Genomic DNA, 15,359 nt, shown 5'->3' on the forward strand with positions numbered 1-15,359 from the left:
ATGTCTGTGGCCACAGCATGAACCACAGAAATCATATGTCCACTATTTTGTTTAGAATATTTTTTTTCTTGTTTTCCTCCTCTAAAAACTACGTGCGTGTTATGGTCTGGTGCGTGTTATAGAGCGAAAAATATGGTATATGCATAAGAACTAAGTCTTAAGACATTGTGTTCATGTACAGGAGCTAAATATAGAGAAGTCCTTGATGGGAGGGACTCATTTGAAACTGGAGCTTGGAGTCCCTTGAGTATATCAAAATTATACACTGTATGGTAAAGTAAAACTTTTATCTGTGACTTCTCTTGTCAAGTTCCCTTCATACTTATCAACAAAATTTCAAAAATAAAAAATGTTGATAAGTGTAACCTTAAAATACAATACTGGAATTTAGATATTCAGTTTCTTGCTTGAAACTTTAACTGGAAATCCGATGAATACCTCAACCTGGATGGAAGACGCTTTTCTCGTTTGTTTTTAGGTTAAAAAATTAGTTCAAAGCATTTCCACAAACAGTTCTCACATAAAAAGGCTCTTGTGTTGCAGTGAGGCTTTTAGTATAAATAAATGTGTAGAAATGAGACTGCTTCAGAAATGGCTAACCACTTAAAATGAAAAACTAAGTATCATAATAGAGGCTTGTATGAAGTACATTTTGAAGCACAGGAATTACAATTTTATACTACCACATCTGAAAAAGAGATAAATTTCACACACACACACACACACACACACACACACACACACACACTTTCCCCTGTTTATTTATTTATTTGCTTGACTTTATCAGATTGGTTGTTCAATATATTTTGCGTGCACATTAGATTTTGATGGCCTTACACATTTTACTTATGAGCCAATACTGTAAGGAAACCTTTTGAATGCCGAAAAGTGACACAAAGCAGGCAAAACCTTCTCTCTTTTTTTTTGTAAGCTCAGCTTTACAGTTAATAACTTGTCTGGTAGCCATTAGGACGAGAAATTCCATACAGGTGAGTGAGCAGGCTGGTGGAGAAGAGGTGAGTCTTGGCTACCTGCCTGTGTGACTAGCTTTGAAATTTGGTGTGCCGGTGACGAGAAAGGGCTTTCCCTCCTTCATGGCCTTCACTGAATCACAGGTACAGTGGTACCTCGGTTTAAGAACAGTCCGGTTTAAGAAAGATTTGGTTTACAAACTCCGCAAAACTGGAAATAGTGTCTTGGTTTGAGAACTTTACCTCGGCCTAAGAATGGAATCCGAATGGTGGAAGGGCACCAGCGGCAGGAAGCCTCATTAGGGAAAGCATGCCTCGGTTTAAGAACAGTTTTGGTTTAAGAATGAACTTCCGGAACAGATTAAGTTCATAAACCAAGGTACCACTGTACTTGCCTATTGGCAAGCTAGTATATTTTTTCTGGTTCTTCAAACCTGAAGTTAATACTTTAGATGCAACCATGTAGAATTTCAGCACTAGTAATAGTGAAATGGGACTTCCCAGTAGAAAAGACTATGGGTTCATGTAATGCAACTGTAGGAATGCCTTCTTAACAAATTAGCATTTAGATATATCTTAAGTAGGTGCAGTATATTTTCTATTTTTGCTTTGCTCTTCCACTGCTCTTGTTAATTGCGCAACATACAGATGCAACACTACCTTTATTTGTGCAAAAAAGTATGTTCACTACACTGCACATATATATCAGTATCCTATTTCCTAAGATTTCTCAACTGCTTCAATTTGTGTATTCTTATTCTTATTCTTATTATGTATTTCCTTCACTCTTCTCGCATCTTGTAAATCCCACACTTTGGATATTCTCTGCATGTTAACCTATCTTTCACGATGCTCAGATGCTGAATTTCCTGATAGGCTGTACCAATGTGTTTATTTCATTCTCTCCGACCAAAATGGATTCCCTTGGAAATGTGTGGGTTGTGAGGCTATTCTTTATAAACAGAGTGTAAAATATATACATTTTTGTTTTGTTCTTGGGGTTAAGATCTTCTGTTCTACAACTTGAGATTGAGATGTTCTTAGAAATTTCTGCTGTAATTTTAAAAAAACAAACCTGGGAGAACTTTCTTTCTGTTTGGATAAGATTTGTTTCTTTTATGTTTGATTATTTTGTATAGGAGATATATGGTGGGTGTCTATGTAAGAAAAACAACCAGTTGGCTGGTTGCCGTGTCTCATGAGTCATACAAAGGGATGACTTGCTTATACAAGTACAAATTGACATCTGGATTGCAACAGATTAGAGATTTTATAGCCCAATTTTGAAGAAGACAAGTACCGTATTTTTCGCTCTGTAACATGCACCCGACCATAACACGCACGTAGTTTTTAGAGGAGGAAAATCCGTAGGCATGCCACCCGTAGGCATTTCCTCCATAACACGCACAGACATTTTCCCATAGTTTCCCCATAGTGAGTGTTATGGTGCAAAAAATACGGTACTTTTGCTGTTTCTGTTGGGAGTCAGAAACCATTGAAGATCATCTTCTGATCTAGTAGTGCATTCTGATCTACTTTGGCTCGTGCCCAAACAAGAGGTCTTGTTTCCTAAGTCATTGAAATGTTCTTAGTGTTGTATCCAACATGTGTCATGCAGTAGACCCATTGGAATTATGAACATACCTAAATTAGGTTAATTAATTTCAATGGGTCTACTATGAGTAGAACGTAGTGGATACAATCCTTTACACCTTTCGCCTCCATCTTTGGAAAATTGAGAGATATACGTTTGCTGTTTTGAATCCATTTAGAATTAACTGCTGCATTGTAATTTTTACTTTTTGGAATCCAAAGCATATGCTGAGTAAACTAATGTCCCCTCTGTCTTTTTCTTTCAGTATTCTATTATAGTATCCATTATGTTAGATCTCTCTCTCTCTCTCTTGACAATGCATTCTGGTTTTATTAAGATACACACGAATACATATTGTGAAAATATGTGTGCACATCCTTTTTCATACAATATCTAAATTCTCCCCAGAGGCATATGCGCAGATCTAGCCATTGCCCAAAATGAAACTTAGATTAGATGACACTCTCTCAACATGTTTTTATCTGGTGGAAATGATTTTGTTGCTGTATTCTTTTGCAATGCAGAGTGACTATAGAAATAGGACTTTGGTCTTGAACGATGTGAGAAATCTGTTTTGTTGAAGATGCTTTGGAAAACACATACGCTTGTTTCTTTATGGATAGGCTAATAGTACTTGTTCTTTGTGGTAATCCATTGGGAACATCTCTCGTAAGAGCTCCATTTCAGTGGGAATTGATTCAGGGCATGGTCCTGAAGATGAAGGACTACAGGGTGGGAAACCTGTGGCAGCTCCATAACCCCAGGGGAAAGTGGTTGAGAGCCACCATATACTGGTGGTGAATAGAAGCACCCCTTCTTTCTGCCATCCATATGCACCTTCTGATTCACAAACATTCGCCTGCATACAACCTGCAGGGCAGGGAGACATTTCTATGATTAAACCATCCATCGGTCAATCAACACTTGATTATGGTCGTAGACCAGCATAAGGAGGGAGGGGTACAATAATTTAAAATCATCTAAAACCATTGTTTAATACAAACTGTGGCTTAGCATTGTTATGTTATTTATTCATCAGACTTGTATACCACCCTTTATCTGAGGACTACAGGGCGGTTTGCAATATAAAAACACAAAAATACATAACATGGTAACAAACAAAAACAATAACCCCTGCCACACTTTGAAAGTATTGTTATATAGCATGATGTCTGAACCAGGCCATCATAAATTATATTCAAAGAATGCTAAGTGTGGTTTAAGACAAATGTAATTTATTGTAACATGCAAAGGAAGCCACTGTGTGTGAGGGAGAGAGAACATATTTGGCATTTGAATAATAAGTCAGTATAAACTTGTATTTTTTGCTACTAACTTCAATTTAAAATGGTTTGTATGATATAAGTCATCATGTCTTTAGCCATAGGGTTTTCAAGTTAAAAATGAGAAATATTTTGTTTCCTGTAATACGTTGACACAATACTTAAGAGTTAAATGCTATGGGGTTGTAGTCAGTGGAGGCTTTGCACTAATAAAAAGTGTTTCTGCTCAATAAGATGAAGCAGCTAACTTTTAGAAATCCTTTCGATCTACTGCAATCCCCGGAAGCAGTTTTTGAGGCAGTGGAAGGGATTGTAGTTTGTAAAGGAAGAGGGGTGTGTTAGCTTTCTCCTAGCACAATTCCACGCTATACATCCCTATAGCTTTAATAAATTTTACCTCCTTTATCTTACAGGAGAAAGAGTCAGTGTGTGTAGGGGGAGAGGAATGATGAAAGAATGTAAAGAACCCATATGAAGCCTTGAATTTCTCATTGTAATCTCATTTTCCCTTCTTTTTTGACAGATTAGATAATGGGGATGTGACTTGTCCAAGGATTTTCCAAAGCATGTTGTTGCCAAGAATAAAAGCTCTTGTCTTCTGCTAGTTGTTCTTTCCATCAAAAACCATGAGCTACCTCATTAAATGTCATGAATCATGGTTACTTTGTGTGACAGAGCAGTGTTCAATGGGTATAGTAATTTTCATTGTGTGACTGAAGCTCACGGAGCATAGCAGTGCACATGATAACAGATTAAACATGTGGCCATGGTACAATTTTTCTTTTACTCATCACCATGACAACAAGTTGTTCACTTTCAGTACATACAAAATAATTGGAAGATGTTTAAGTTTCAGGTTCTTTGATGTCATAGAGTAACAAGCAGAGGTATAGTTAATTGTCAACATTTAAAGGGCACGATTCTACTACATATGCAAAGTAACAGCTGTTTTATTGAGTATATTACTGCAAGTAGTTCATCGTGTATTTCACATGTACATTTTTAAGCTTTCACAAGCAAGTCTTCATCGCCATCTGTAATCTTTCTTCCAACAGGTAGAGAAAATTGTTGATAAAAGGAAAAACAAGAAGGGGAAAACGGAATATTTAGTGCGGTGGAAAGGCTACGAGAGTGAAGATGACACGTGGGAGCCTGAACAGCACCTTGTGAATTGTGAGGAATATATACATGAATTCAACAGACATCAGAACGAAAAGCAAAAAGAAAGCACATTAACAAGGACAAATAGGACATCTCCAAATAATGCAAGAAAGCAAATTTCTAGATCTACTAATAGTTCTTTTTCAAAGACCCCAAAGTCCTTAGTTATTGGAAAGGACCATGAATCAAAAAACAATCAGTTGTTTGCAGCGCAGAAGTTTCGGAAAAACAACACTCCTCTTTCCAGTAGAAAAAACATGGACCTTGCAAAGTCAGGTATCAAAATTCTTGTGCCCAAAAGTCCTATCAAGAGTCGGACAGCAGTGGATGGCTTTCAGAGTGAAAGCCCGGATAAGCTGGACCGCATTGAACAAGATCAGGAGGATTCTGTAGCACCGGAAGTGGCAGCAGAGAAACCCGTTGGAGCTTTATTAGGACCTGGAGAAGAACGGGCTAGGATGGGGAGCAGACCAAGAATACACCCATTAGTGCCACAATTACCTGTGCCAGTAACAGCTACCATTGCATCTGCATTAACAATAAATGGTAAAGGTAAGTGTGCATGCATATTTTGGCAACCTTGTACCTTAGCAAAAAGTTGTTCGGCTCATTGCTTGCAGTAGTGTGTTTTTGTTTTGGCATAACAGCTGTGCTACACACAACAGGTGCACTGACATGTCACGGTAAGCCATGGCTTAATGGTTTACTGTGAGCAGGCAGGTGGTTCCTGCTTAGCTCCTCCCTGCTAGCCACAAACCATGATCCTTGGTTTAGCATTACATTTGAACTAGGAGTTGTGGTTTGTCCATTCAAACCATAATTGGCATGCGAAGAACAAACCTTGGCTTCAGATTGTGATTGTTTGAAGACACGTTTACAGTAAGCCATTAACTCACAACTTACTGTGGCATGTGAATGAATGCACATACTGTCTCAGTTACTGTTTTCATTGATGAAAACTGCCAAAAACACTTAAGAGTTGGATTCAATTAAATAGTTTTGCTAGTGGAAATCAGTGCAACGAGTTCACTAATTCAAACGGGGCTTTGCCCTCCTCTCAACCCCCAGTGTCCTGGGTACCCCTAGCCAAGGAAGGCATACATCTGATAGTTAATTATTTGACAAAAGCACGCCCTTACAGCAACTCCCTTGGTGCTCTGGGTATGCCCATACACATCCTTCTAGCTTCTATGAGGATATCCCCAGATCTGTACCTTGTGGTGCAGTTGCGGTGGCAACGGGACCACACACCCCACCAGCTTACGTACCCTCATGAGACTTCTCCTACATGGAAGTCATTGCTTCGCTTCTCTCTTCCAAGTCCCATCCCATCTGGATCTAGGAGACTGGCCCATCCCTCGCCTGAATAGCGTTTTTCTCCACCATGTCCTGTGCACCCATCTTCATCTCTGACTCCTCTGGCTGTTCTTCCTCCCCCTGCCCTGGCTGTTGCCTCATGGCTGGCTCTAAACCCCATAAATCACTGGTCCCCTCTTCTGGGTCAATCCCCTGGTATTCTGCCTCCGCTACACACTTGTCAGAGCCCTGCCAGTCCCTGACATCCTGTGTGTCCCATGGCCCCCCCAATCAACTTGGGGGGTTGGGATAACCCCCAGAACTGAGCAGGGGGAGGGAAGTTTGTTCTGTTTTGACAAACAGAAATTCTTGCACTGGGGGAGCTATTTTATTAGTGTCCTGTTGAATTCCACCACCCTAAATATTTGCCAATTTGAGTTTCCTGAGATAGTTGCAAATAAGTTACATTTGTTGTCTTGTCATTAGGTTTACCATTCACTAACATTACACTATTGCTTTCTGTTGGCTTACGTATCTTGAAACTGGGCCAAACTAAGCAATATTTCATTGATGTTAGGAATTAGTCATACAGCTCACGGTCAATTTGATAGGAAACAAGTCATATTCTCACTTTTCATTTTCAGATTTATGCATTTGTTCTTTGAATCATTCCTTGAAATAATCCCACGGAAATTTTTAAAGTTTTAATAGCTCTTCAGCTGCCAATGCCTTTGTGAGTTTCATTTTATGCCATGCTGAGCTGATGATGGCTAGATGTATGGTATTAATTATTTCCCTGTTTTCCTTTATTCAGTAGTGGTTCTTAATGCATGTTTTTAGTTCTAAGATCATTGAGCAAGGATCTGTTTGTTTTTCTTTCTTTTTATAAAGTACATGGCATTTTATGTGAAGACATTGAGTAGAAGCGGCTTGCCTGGTAGGGCAGAACCCCAATACAACCAATCTGGCAGGAAAGGTCGCTACCACTTACGGATTTGAGAGGAAGGGGAGGGAACAAAGCGGCAAGGTGTTTAGTGCAGTATGGCCAGACCAGTAGGAACACCAGATTGACTTTTCTGGTGCACCCACAACATAATGACCTCCCCACATGTAGATGGGAAATGCTTGCACTGCTCTTGAGCATTACCACCATGTGAACATTTGAGATGAGGCTAAGGTTGCTATCCTGAATACATTTAATAGGGAGTAAGCCCTATTGAACCCAGTAAGGCTTCCTTCTGAGTAAACATGGGTAGTATCGTGCTTTGCCTTTTCAACTAGTAAATCACTTTGTAGAAAATAAAAGTTTTGCCCTTTCACAAGGGAATTCTATGTTGTGATTAGTATTTTGCTATGTCTTTCATACCTTTTATACACAAGAAAGGTAAGATGATACATTTTTGTTCAACTGGTGCAACAACTTCATCTTGAGTGATTAACAGGGCAATTCTAGGCATGTTTAAATGGTGCTGTGTTCACTGGGATTACTCTCGGGTGGGGGTTCATACAATTTCAGCCAAGTTTCAGATTTGTAGCCGCTACCCTGTGTGCACTTACTTACGAGTTAGCCCCACCAACCTCAGTGGGACTTAATTTTGCATAGAATTGAACTTCATCTTTGTCACTGAGTTACTGGAACCTATTACAGCTGCAGCAAGGTTCTAATGTAGTATTAGAAAACATTTTGTTGCCTTAGTAACAATACGTATTTGTTCTTAAGGTGAATCTTTGTTTTGTTTAATTATTTATTAAATTCTCAGTCTTAAACTATATTTTTAGACCTAGAAGAGTTAAACTGGCCCAAAACATCCTGCTGGATTTTTCCCTGTAGAATATTCAGTCAAGACTTGATGCCACAGATAAGAATTCCGCTTCGATATCCTAGAAAAAGATAAAACAATTTATCAGGATTTGCTATTAAATAGAATTCATTTCTGTTGGAAATTATGCAGAGTTGAACTAGGACGCACTCCAGTTTAATTCTCCCAAGTTTTAAGTTTATAGGAGACAAAGATTATGAAGTAACAATTCCAGAACCATTATCATTTCCCAGAGACAGTAATTAAATTACAGTCCTGAAGGCAATTGTTGAAATCCTGTCTTTTTTTATTCAGATAGGTGACAGGCAGCTAAGTAATTGACTAATCACTTAGGAAGGCGATGTTGATGATAATACTCAGCATTTATATAGTATTTTCAGGTAATCTCAATGCTTTCTTTATATATATCTTTCCTCCTGTTCTAACCACTTGACACCCCCCCAGGGTTTTCACTCTGATTTTCAATATTGTTGTGGGACTTCTTGACGTTCCCCTTCTTAGGGCTCCTGTCCCCCAACAGATCTTTTTGTACTTGTGTATGGGGTTAACCCAAATCTGCAGTGATCTCTCTCCTGTGTGCCAGTGGTGCATTATGGTCTACATAAGAATGAATACGAAAAGACTGGAAATGATATTGGTATTTGGTTGTTTACTTAATGCTTATTTATTTATTTATTTATTATTTTCCTCCAAGGAGTTTGAGCCAACATACATTTTTATCATCACAGCAACACCGTGAGATGATTTAGACTGAGAAATAATGGCTGGGCCAACATCACCCATTGAGCTTCGTAGCATTTGCATAATACTTTCGAGTTTTCAAAGCAGTTAACATGTACTGTGTAAGGCAGGGGTCGGCAAATTTTTTTAGCCACGGGCTGGTCCACTGTCCCTCAGACCTTGTGGCGGGCCAGAGAAGCAGCACGGGGGGGTGGAGCTGGAAGAAGAGGTGAGGGGGCAGGTAGTCCTCCCCAGCCCCAGCCGCTGCACTTACCTTCCCAGGGGCTGCTGCCATCACAACCGCCGCTGCTGCTTCTCGTCGGTAGGCAGAGCAAGCTTGTCCGCTCCACTCTCTGGCCCACAGGAGCACCAGGGCGGCAGAGGAGGGAAGATGAGTGGCACGAAAGGGCTGGCTCCGGAGAGGGGCTGCTTAAAATGGCGCTCAGCCAGCTCAACTCAACCCCATTCCTCCTCTAGACAGGGCAGGGAGAAGCCAGGAGGAGGGAGGGAGGAGGCGCCACCATAGTGTGTGTGAGGGAGAGGGGGAGAAAGGAATGGTGCGGGGGGCTGGAATGGTACAGTCCGAACGAACTGAATCCCCATGCCGATCCACGGACAGTCCGTGGGCCGGATCCTGAAGGCAATTGGGCCTGATCTGGCCCATGGACCTTGGTTTGCCGACCCCTGGTATAAGGAGCGAGGAGTATTCTCATATTACAGGTGGAATATTGAGGCTGAGAGGATTAGGAAGTTTCTAAATACCTATAGACAATCATTGCTTAGAGTTGCTTGTGTGATTCCATTAGAATTCTATCTGGTCAGTATTTTAGTTCCTAAAGCCTTCAGAGATAAAGCAACAGCCATAACTGGCTTGTTGATGTAAATATACTGTATTTCCTTAACTGTGGTTTGGCTTCTTGTCTGAATTGAGTCATGATGGCTCGCTTAAGGTTACCTAGTGACTTCATGCCTGAGGAAAAGCTGGAAACTAGACATTTTCTGGCGCTCTGTTCACATTCTTAGCTGCTATGATATACCGCTTTTAAAAACCTGAAACCAAATTCGGTTATTTTAATCCTGCCTTTATATAAACAGGCACGTGTTGCTAATTTACTTTATAAACCACTAGGAGCTTACAATTTACACACATTCTGTGGCATTGTTCTCATCTGCAAGACTTTCATGATATACTCTCTGAAAAAATGATACTTTCTGTGCACTACTAGTATTTACAAAAGATCAAATTATTCTTTAAAAAAAATAAGCATGTACCATTGGCTATGTGATATCTTAGGCTGATTACTTTCTGCACCACATTTCTTTTATTTCCAGTTTTTAGGGTTTTGTTTTGCTTAATGACACTTTTGTAATCATTGGTATATTTTAAAATATTTGTGAATTTTTTATGTTGCTTCTTTCCAGCCTTAGCCAAGATTTTTCTAGTTTAATGAAGTTTCCCCTCTCACAAGAATGCTGAGAGAAGGGGAGTGGGGGATGGACAACAGTGGAATCTTTTGTTGGAGTCATTTATGTACAAGAGACCTCCTTTGCAAGCTAAAATAGTAAAAATCTCTGTACGAGTGGTTCATGAAATGATAGGTCTAATGCCCAAATGAACATTGCCTGAAGATCTGGAAAGCCAGGCTTTCGGGACTTTTTAGCAGCTTTATAGCTTCTACTTGTCCTTCCTATTAATAACTCATTTTTTTTTTAAAGGAGAGTGATAGCAGTGTTTGATTCACAGGCTCCCCCTGCTCTTAATACTGCTTTGCAGTGTGATAAGTGAAGTAAGAATGTTTTGCTTCTCAATCTGGTTCAAATAGCAGCATAGGTGACATTCTGCTTCTCCATAACACAGAGACTAGAACCCTAAAATTGCCAGTGAAACATACTTTTACTCCTCCCCCTTTAAGAAAACAAAAACCTATTGCTGATTTCTGCTAATGGAAAGGAATTCCATCTCTGTTACGGAATTCTCTCTATTATGTATCATTTTCTGCTTCAGCTCCGCTTGAGCTCTTTCCTGGTGTGTTCAATTTATACTTCCCCCATTCAAGAGCACAAATTGTTGCATCTAATATGGTTACCTGTAGATGGCTCGTTAGCCAGGGCCATCACATTATTAAGATACAAGTAAAGAAAACATTTGTATATAAAAATGGGCAGATAGCTAAAATAAACTAAGTAGAGCATTTAGCTAGGGTGAACAGAAAATGAAAATGGGTAGACTAGACACAGTTTTCCAAGTAGTAATGTATGGAAGTGAGAGCTGGACCATAAAGAAGGCTGATCGTCAAAGAATTGATACTTTTGAATTACGGTGCTGGAGGAGACTCTTGAGAGTCCCATGGACTACAAAAAGATCAAACCTATCCATTCTGAAGGAAATCAGCCCTGAGTGCTCACTGGAAGGACAGATCCTGAAGCTGAGGCTCCAATACTTTGGCCACCTCATGAGAAGAAAAGACTCCCTGGAAAAGATCCTGATGTTGGGAAAGGTTGAGGGCACAAGGAGAAGGGGATGACAGAGGATGAGATGGTTGGACAGTGTTCTCAAAGCTACCAAACTGTGGGAGGCAGTGGAAGACAGGAGTGCCTGGCGTGTTCTGGTCCATGGGGTCACAAAGAGTTGGACACGACTAAACAGCAACAAGAAGACACTTGTTTGGGGAGGTGAATGGCACTCTGTTGCACCATATGGTAAAGTAGCATGCATAACACGAGTCAACTGATTTTCTTTTATGCTAAAACTAGTTGTGCATGCATGCGCCTGTTTCTAGCATGTGTTTGCACACATAAGTAGAGCTGCTGGTATGATAGAACAGGAGAAAGCTTATTTTCTTTCAGTACTTCTGCCAGTGAGAGCCTTTGTTTTCCAGGAAAGAGAGCAGAACATACAGTAGAGACGTCACTTATTTTTAGAAGGAATTCAATTAATATACATTATATACAGATCACTAGACTGGGTGAAGGAGCTGTTAGCTTCTCTCCCTTCCTTAACTTCCATGTTGTTATGTATGCCAAGGTGATTTTTCGGTTTAGCTCGGTATAAGGAAGTTTACGGTTTTGTAATTTCCATGTCTTCACGCAATGGGTTACTCTGAATTGATCTGTGGCGCTGTTGAAAATAGAAGAGGATTCGCATAGTGCGTACCAGTTATTCAGAGCATGAGGATAACAGCCAAACAGGTAAACATAAAGCTTTAAAATTGCTCCCCAGATAGAGGTTGGTAAGGGAACTTTTTCTAGCTATAGAATCATAGAATCCGTAGAGTTTGAAGGAGCCCTGAGGGTGATCTTCTCCAGCCTCCTGCAGTTCAGGAATCCTGCCCACAGCTGTTCCTGAGTGGGCTCGAACCACCAACCTTCTGGTTAACAGTCATATGCACTGACCCATTATGCCGCAGGAGGGCATCTGCTTTCTAACTGGATGAGGAAAATAAGAACGTATGCAAATACATTTTTACACATAGATGACTTGGTTCTTCAGTTACAGAAAAAGTGTTAAATTCCATCCTGGCAGGCAATTGTCCTTTGTTATGTTTGGGCAATTATTCACACCTGTATTTTACCTAGGAAAAGACTGGGTGTGGGCCTCTCTTCAACATGGGCAACATGAATAATGTTACAGGCTGTAATGAGGAAGTAACCGGAATGGAATAGGCAAAAAGTTTCATTTTTTGTGGAGGTGTGTTTCATGTGGACGTGTGTTTTGTGGAGGTGTGTTTCATGATGACAGGAAGTTTTATTATCATTGTAAAAAGGTTTTTTAAAAACAAAATGAAGTGATGGGATTTTAATATATTTAGACAAATCTGGTGTTCAACAGTTGGTTCTGTTAAAACTAAGAATGGGGATCACACGGCAAAATTAGAAGAAATTGGGCAAGACTCCCTACTTTTCAGGAAATTTGAATACGCAGGATGCAACTGTGCACTACAACTATTTACAAAAGATGAAAATATTCTTTTAAAAAAGGTTTTTTTACAGCACCTACCTTCCAAAACAATTTTATAGTAGCTGTTAAGAGAAGAGAATTGCAGGAATTACACCCATCCTTTGCAGCCTTTTATTCACCCTTCACCAGAAGTTCCCAGGCAGGTTTCAGCAACATAAATACAAGACTAAAAACAGTTTAAAACAATATAGGCCAGTATAACTTTTCAATATTGACTATTAAATTCTGGTATCAATTTTGGCTTTGAAATTGAAAAGTTTTAAGTATAAATCATGTGTATTAGTCTTGATCAAACTGGATTTATTCAGGGCCAAATAAGACAGTCTAGTACATTTTTTGTTATTCTGGGAGAACAGAGAAATATATTGCTTAGGTGGAGAAATTGTATATATATATTGGCTACTTTCGTATATATTGGCTGCTTTTTATTGTTTCTAAATATAGTTGCTATTTTTGTCTGTTAAATCTCAAAAAAGGACTTTCATCAATCTAAATCAATGTTGAAAAAATCTACCCATTTCTGTGAGTCCACTGAGAGTAAGACTTAGTTGGGTATCATACATAGGAGAAAATATGAAATAGAAATTAAAGTCACTCAAAGGCCTGGAAGATGATAGATAGATAGATAGATAGATAGATAGATAGATAGATAGATAGATAGATAGATGATAGATATTTCAGCTGTTCTTCTAAAAAGCGCCAAGGGTACATATCTGATGGTACATATCCTTTGGGAGCAAATCTGTAAAACACAGAGCTACTGCTAAAGATGCAGGGTTTGTAGATGTTGCTTCTGTTGTTGACGAGACTCATAATAAGACATAATTACTTGATCACATTTGGGTTCATTTGGGCGAAGACAATCCGTAATGTATCTGGACACAAGCCGTTTAGTGTTTTAAAAGTCAAAAGCCGCATTTTGAATTTATTATGGAAATTGGTGTTCTCTGCATACAACTCTAGACAACAAACTAATCTGACACATTCTGGAGCTGCTGAAGTTTCCATTGTCTTCAAGAGCAGAACCTTATTATCCAGAAAAGGGCATAGCTGGCATGCATGCTAGTTGAAATTAGGGAAAGGCATTCCTGGCCACAGCTATCACTGAAAATTTAGGATCACAGCCAGATGCAGGAGGATACGCAAACTGAAAACCTTAGGACCCCACCTAAAATGGATAAATCCAGAATTTCCTGGGTTGCTCAGTTTCTCAGGAAGCACAATAAGATGAAATTTTATTTAGGTGGCATTTTAGTTTGTTCACCATCATTCAGCCCATTACAGCTATGCCCTTTTCAGATAATAAGGTAGTAGCTATTTGCTGTTTGATTTGGTGTGAAGCTGGACTTAAGAAGCTGGATGGGTGGGAATAGGGAGGCATGAATTCTAGGGACAGGAGCCTGAAAGAATTCCATCTGGCAGCAAAGGGTTGAGCAATGATCAAATTACTTGCTGTTGCCTGTTATTTCACCTGTGAAGCTGCCACCATGCAAGAATATATTTTGCTGTCCTGCCCATGGGGACTGTAATGTGTGAAGCAAGCGTAAGATAAGAGACTTGAAGTGGCTGCCTGCAAGTTGGTTGTCCCAACCAGCCATCTGTGTTCCAGCTGTCTGCTGCACAATTATTTATCTGTGGCTTCTATTGTACTTGTATTTTCTTCCTACTGGTGAATATCCACACAAGGATTGCCAACTCCAGATGTTCAGCAGTCGGCTAATTTGATTTTAAAACATAGTTGTTTTTTCGGCTTCTGTCTTAAGGACATAATGATCCTCGCGAAGACATTGTTAATCATTTACCCTTCTCCATGTGGCCATTACACTTCCTTAAATTAATTACTATTGGTTTTATGAGTTCAAAATCAGAGCTATAGGGAACAGTTAATTTGTTGGGCTTCTCAGTATACCATGAGATCTTGTATGCCAGATTCTTTAGTGCGCAAATGTCAGCGGAGAAAAGTAAATGTATAGCAGAGCTGTCTGATGTATGCGTTAATGACATGGGGAGAAGAGCGACCAGGGACATGTCAGAATCGGCAGATGAAACATTATTTATGATATTTAAACCTTAGGTAGGCTATGAGGAGGAACCCCAAAAGGATATTTTAGCACTGAAAAAATTGGCAGCAGAATGGCAGATAAAACTCAACATTAACTGCAAACTGTTGCTTATGGAGACTAAATCTCAAATATTTACTCATACTTTGGTTCCGTGTGGTGACAGGTAAGGGCTGTGCTGTTTTCACTAACATTTGTAGCCCCCAGAATGAAGAAGAGATTTTATTCCCTAAACATCTTTCTACTGGTTTAAGTAGTGCGTTGCTGTTCATTTGATTATTTTCTTATGTGTCAGAATTGTTGTTATCTCATTTTAATATTGAAGGGCCCTTGGCACAAAAGTGGGATACAAATAGTTTGATAAAGAAAATACAGAAACAGCCGGTTTGCAGCCAAAAAGCCCCAACATTTTGTTCTGTCATAATTAATATTCAAGTGATTTTTTTTACTAAAGTTGTAGGGCAGCTAGCAAACTTGTTCAGAACCATTTTGGGTA

General features: G+C 39.5%; 1 protein-coding gene across 4 annotated transcripts in view; it reads left to right on the forward strand.

Annotated features, from left to right (window-relative positions):
• The window catches only part of CDYL (chromodomain Y like), a 401,628-nt gene that overhangs the window by 335,591 nt on the left and 50,678 nt on the right, over positions 1–15,359 (forward strand). For all 4 annotated transcript variants that reach the window (XM_079985015.1, XM_079985016.1, XM_079985014.1 and 1 more), the window contains one exon: positions 4,904–5,561. In XM_079985015.1, coding sequence (XP_079841141.1) covers positions 4,904–5,561 — 658 coding nt within the window. The remainder of the gene's footprint in view (positions 1–4,903; positions 5,562–15,359) is intronic.

This window comes from Podarcis cretensis (assembly GCF_951804945.1).
Source record: "Podarcis cretensis genome assembly, chromosome: 7".
Lineage (NCBI taxonomy): Eukaryota > Metazoa > Chordata > Lepidosauria > Squamata > Lacertidae > Podarcis > Podarcis cretensis.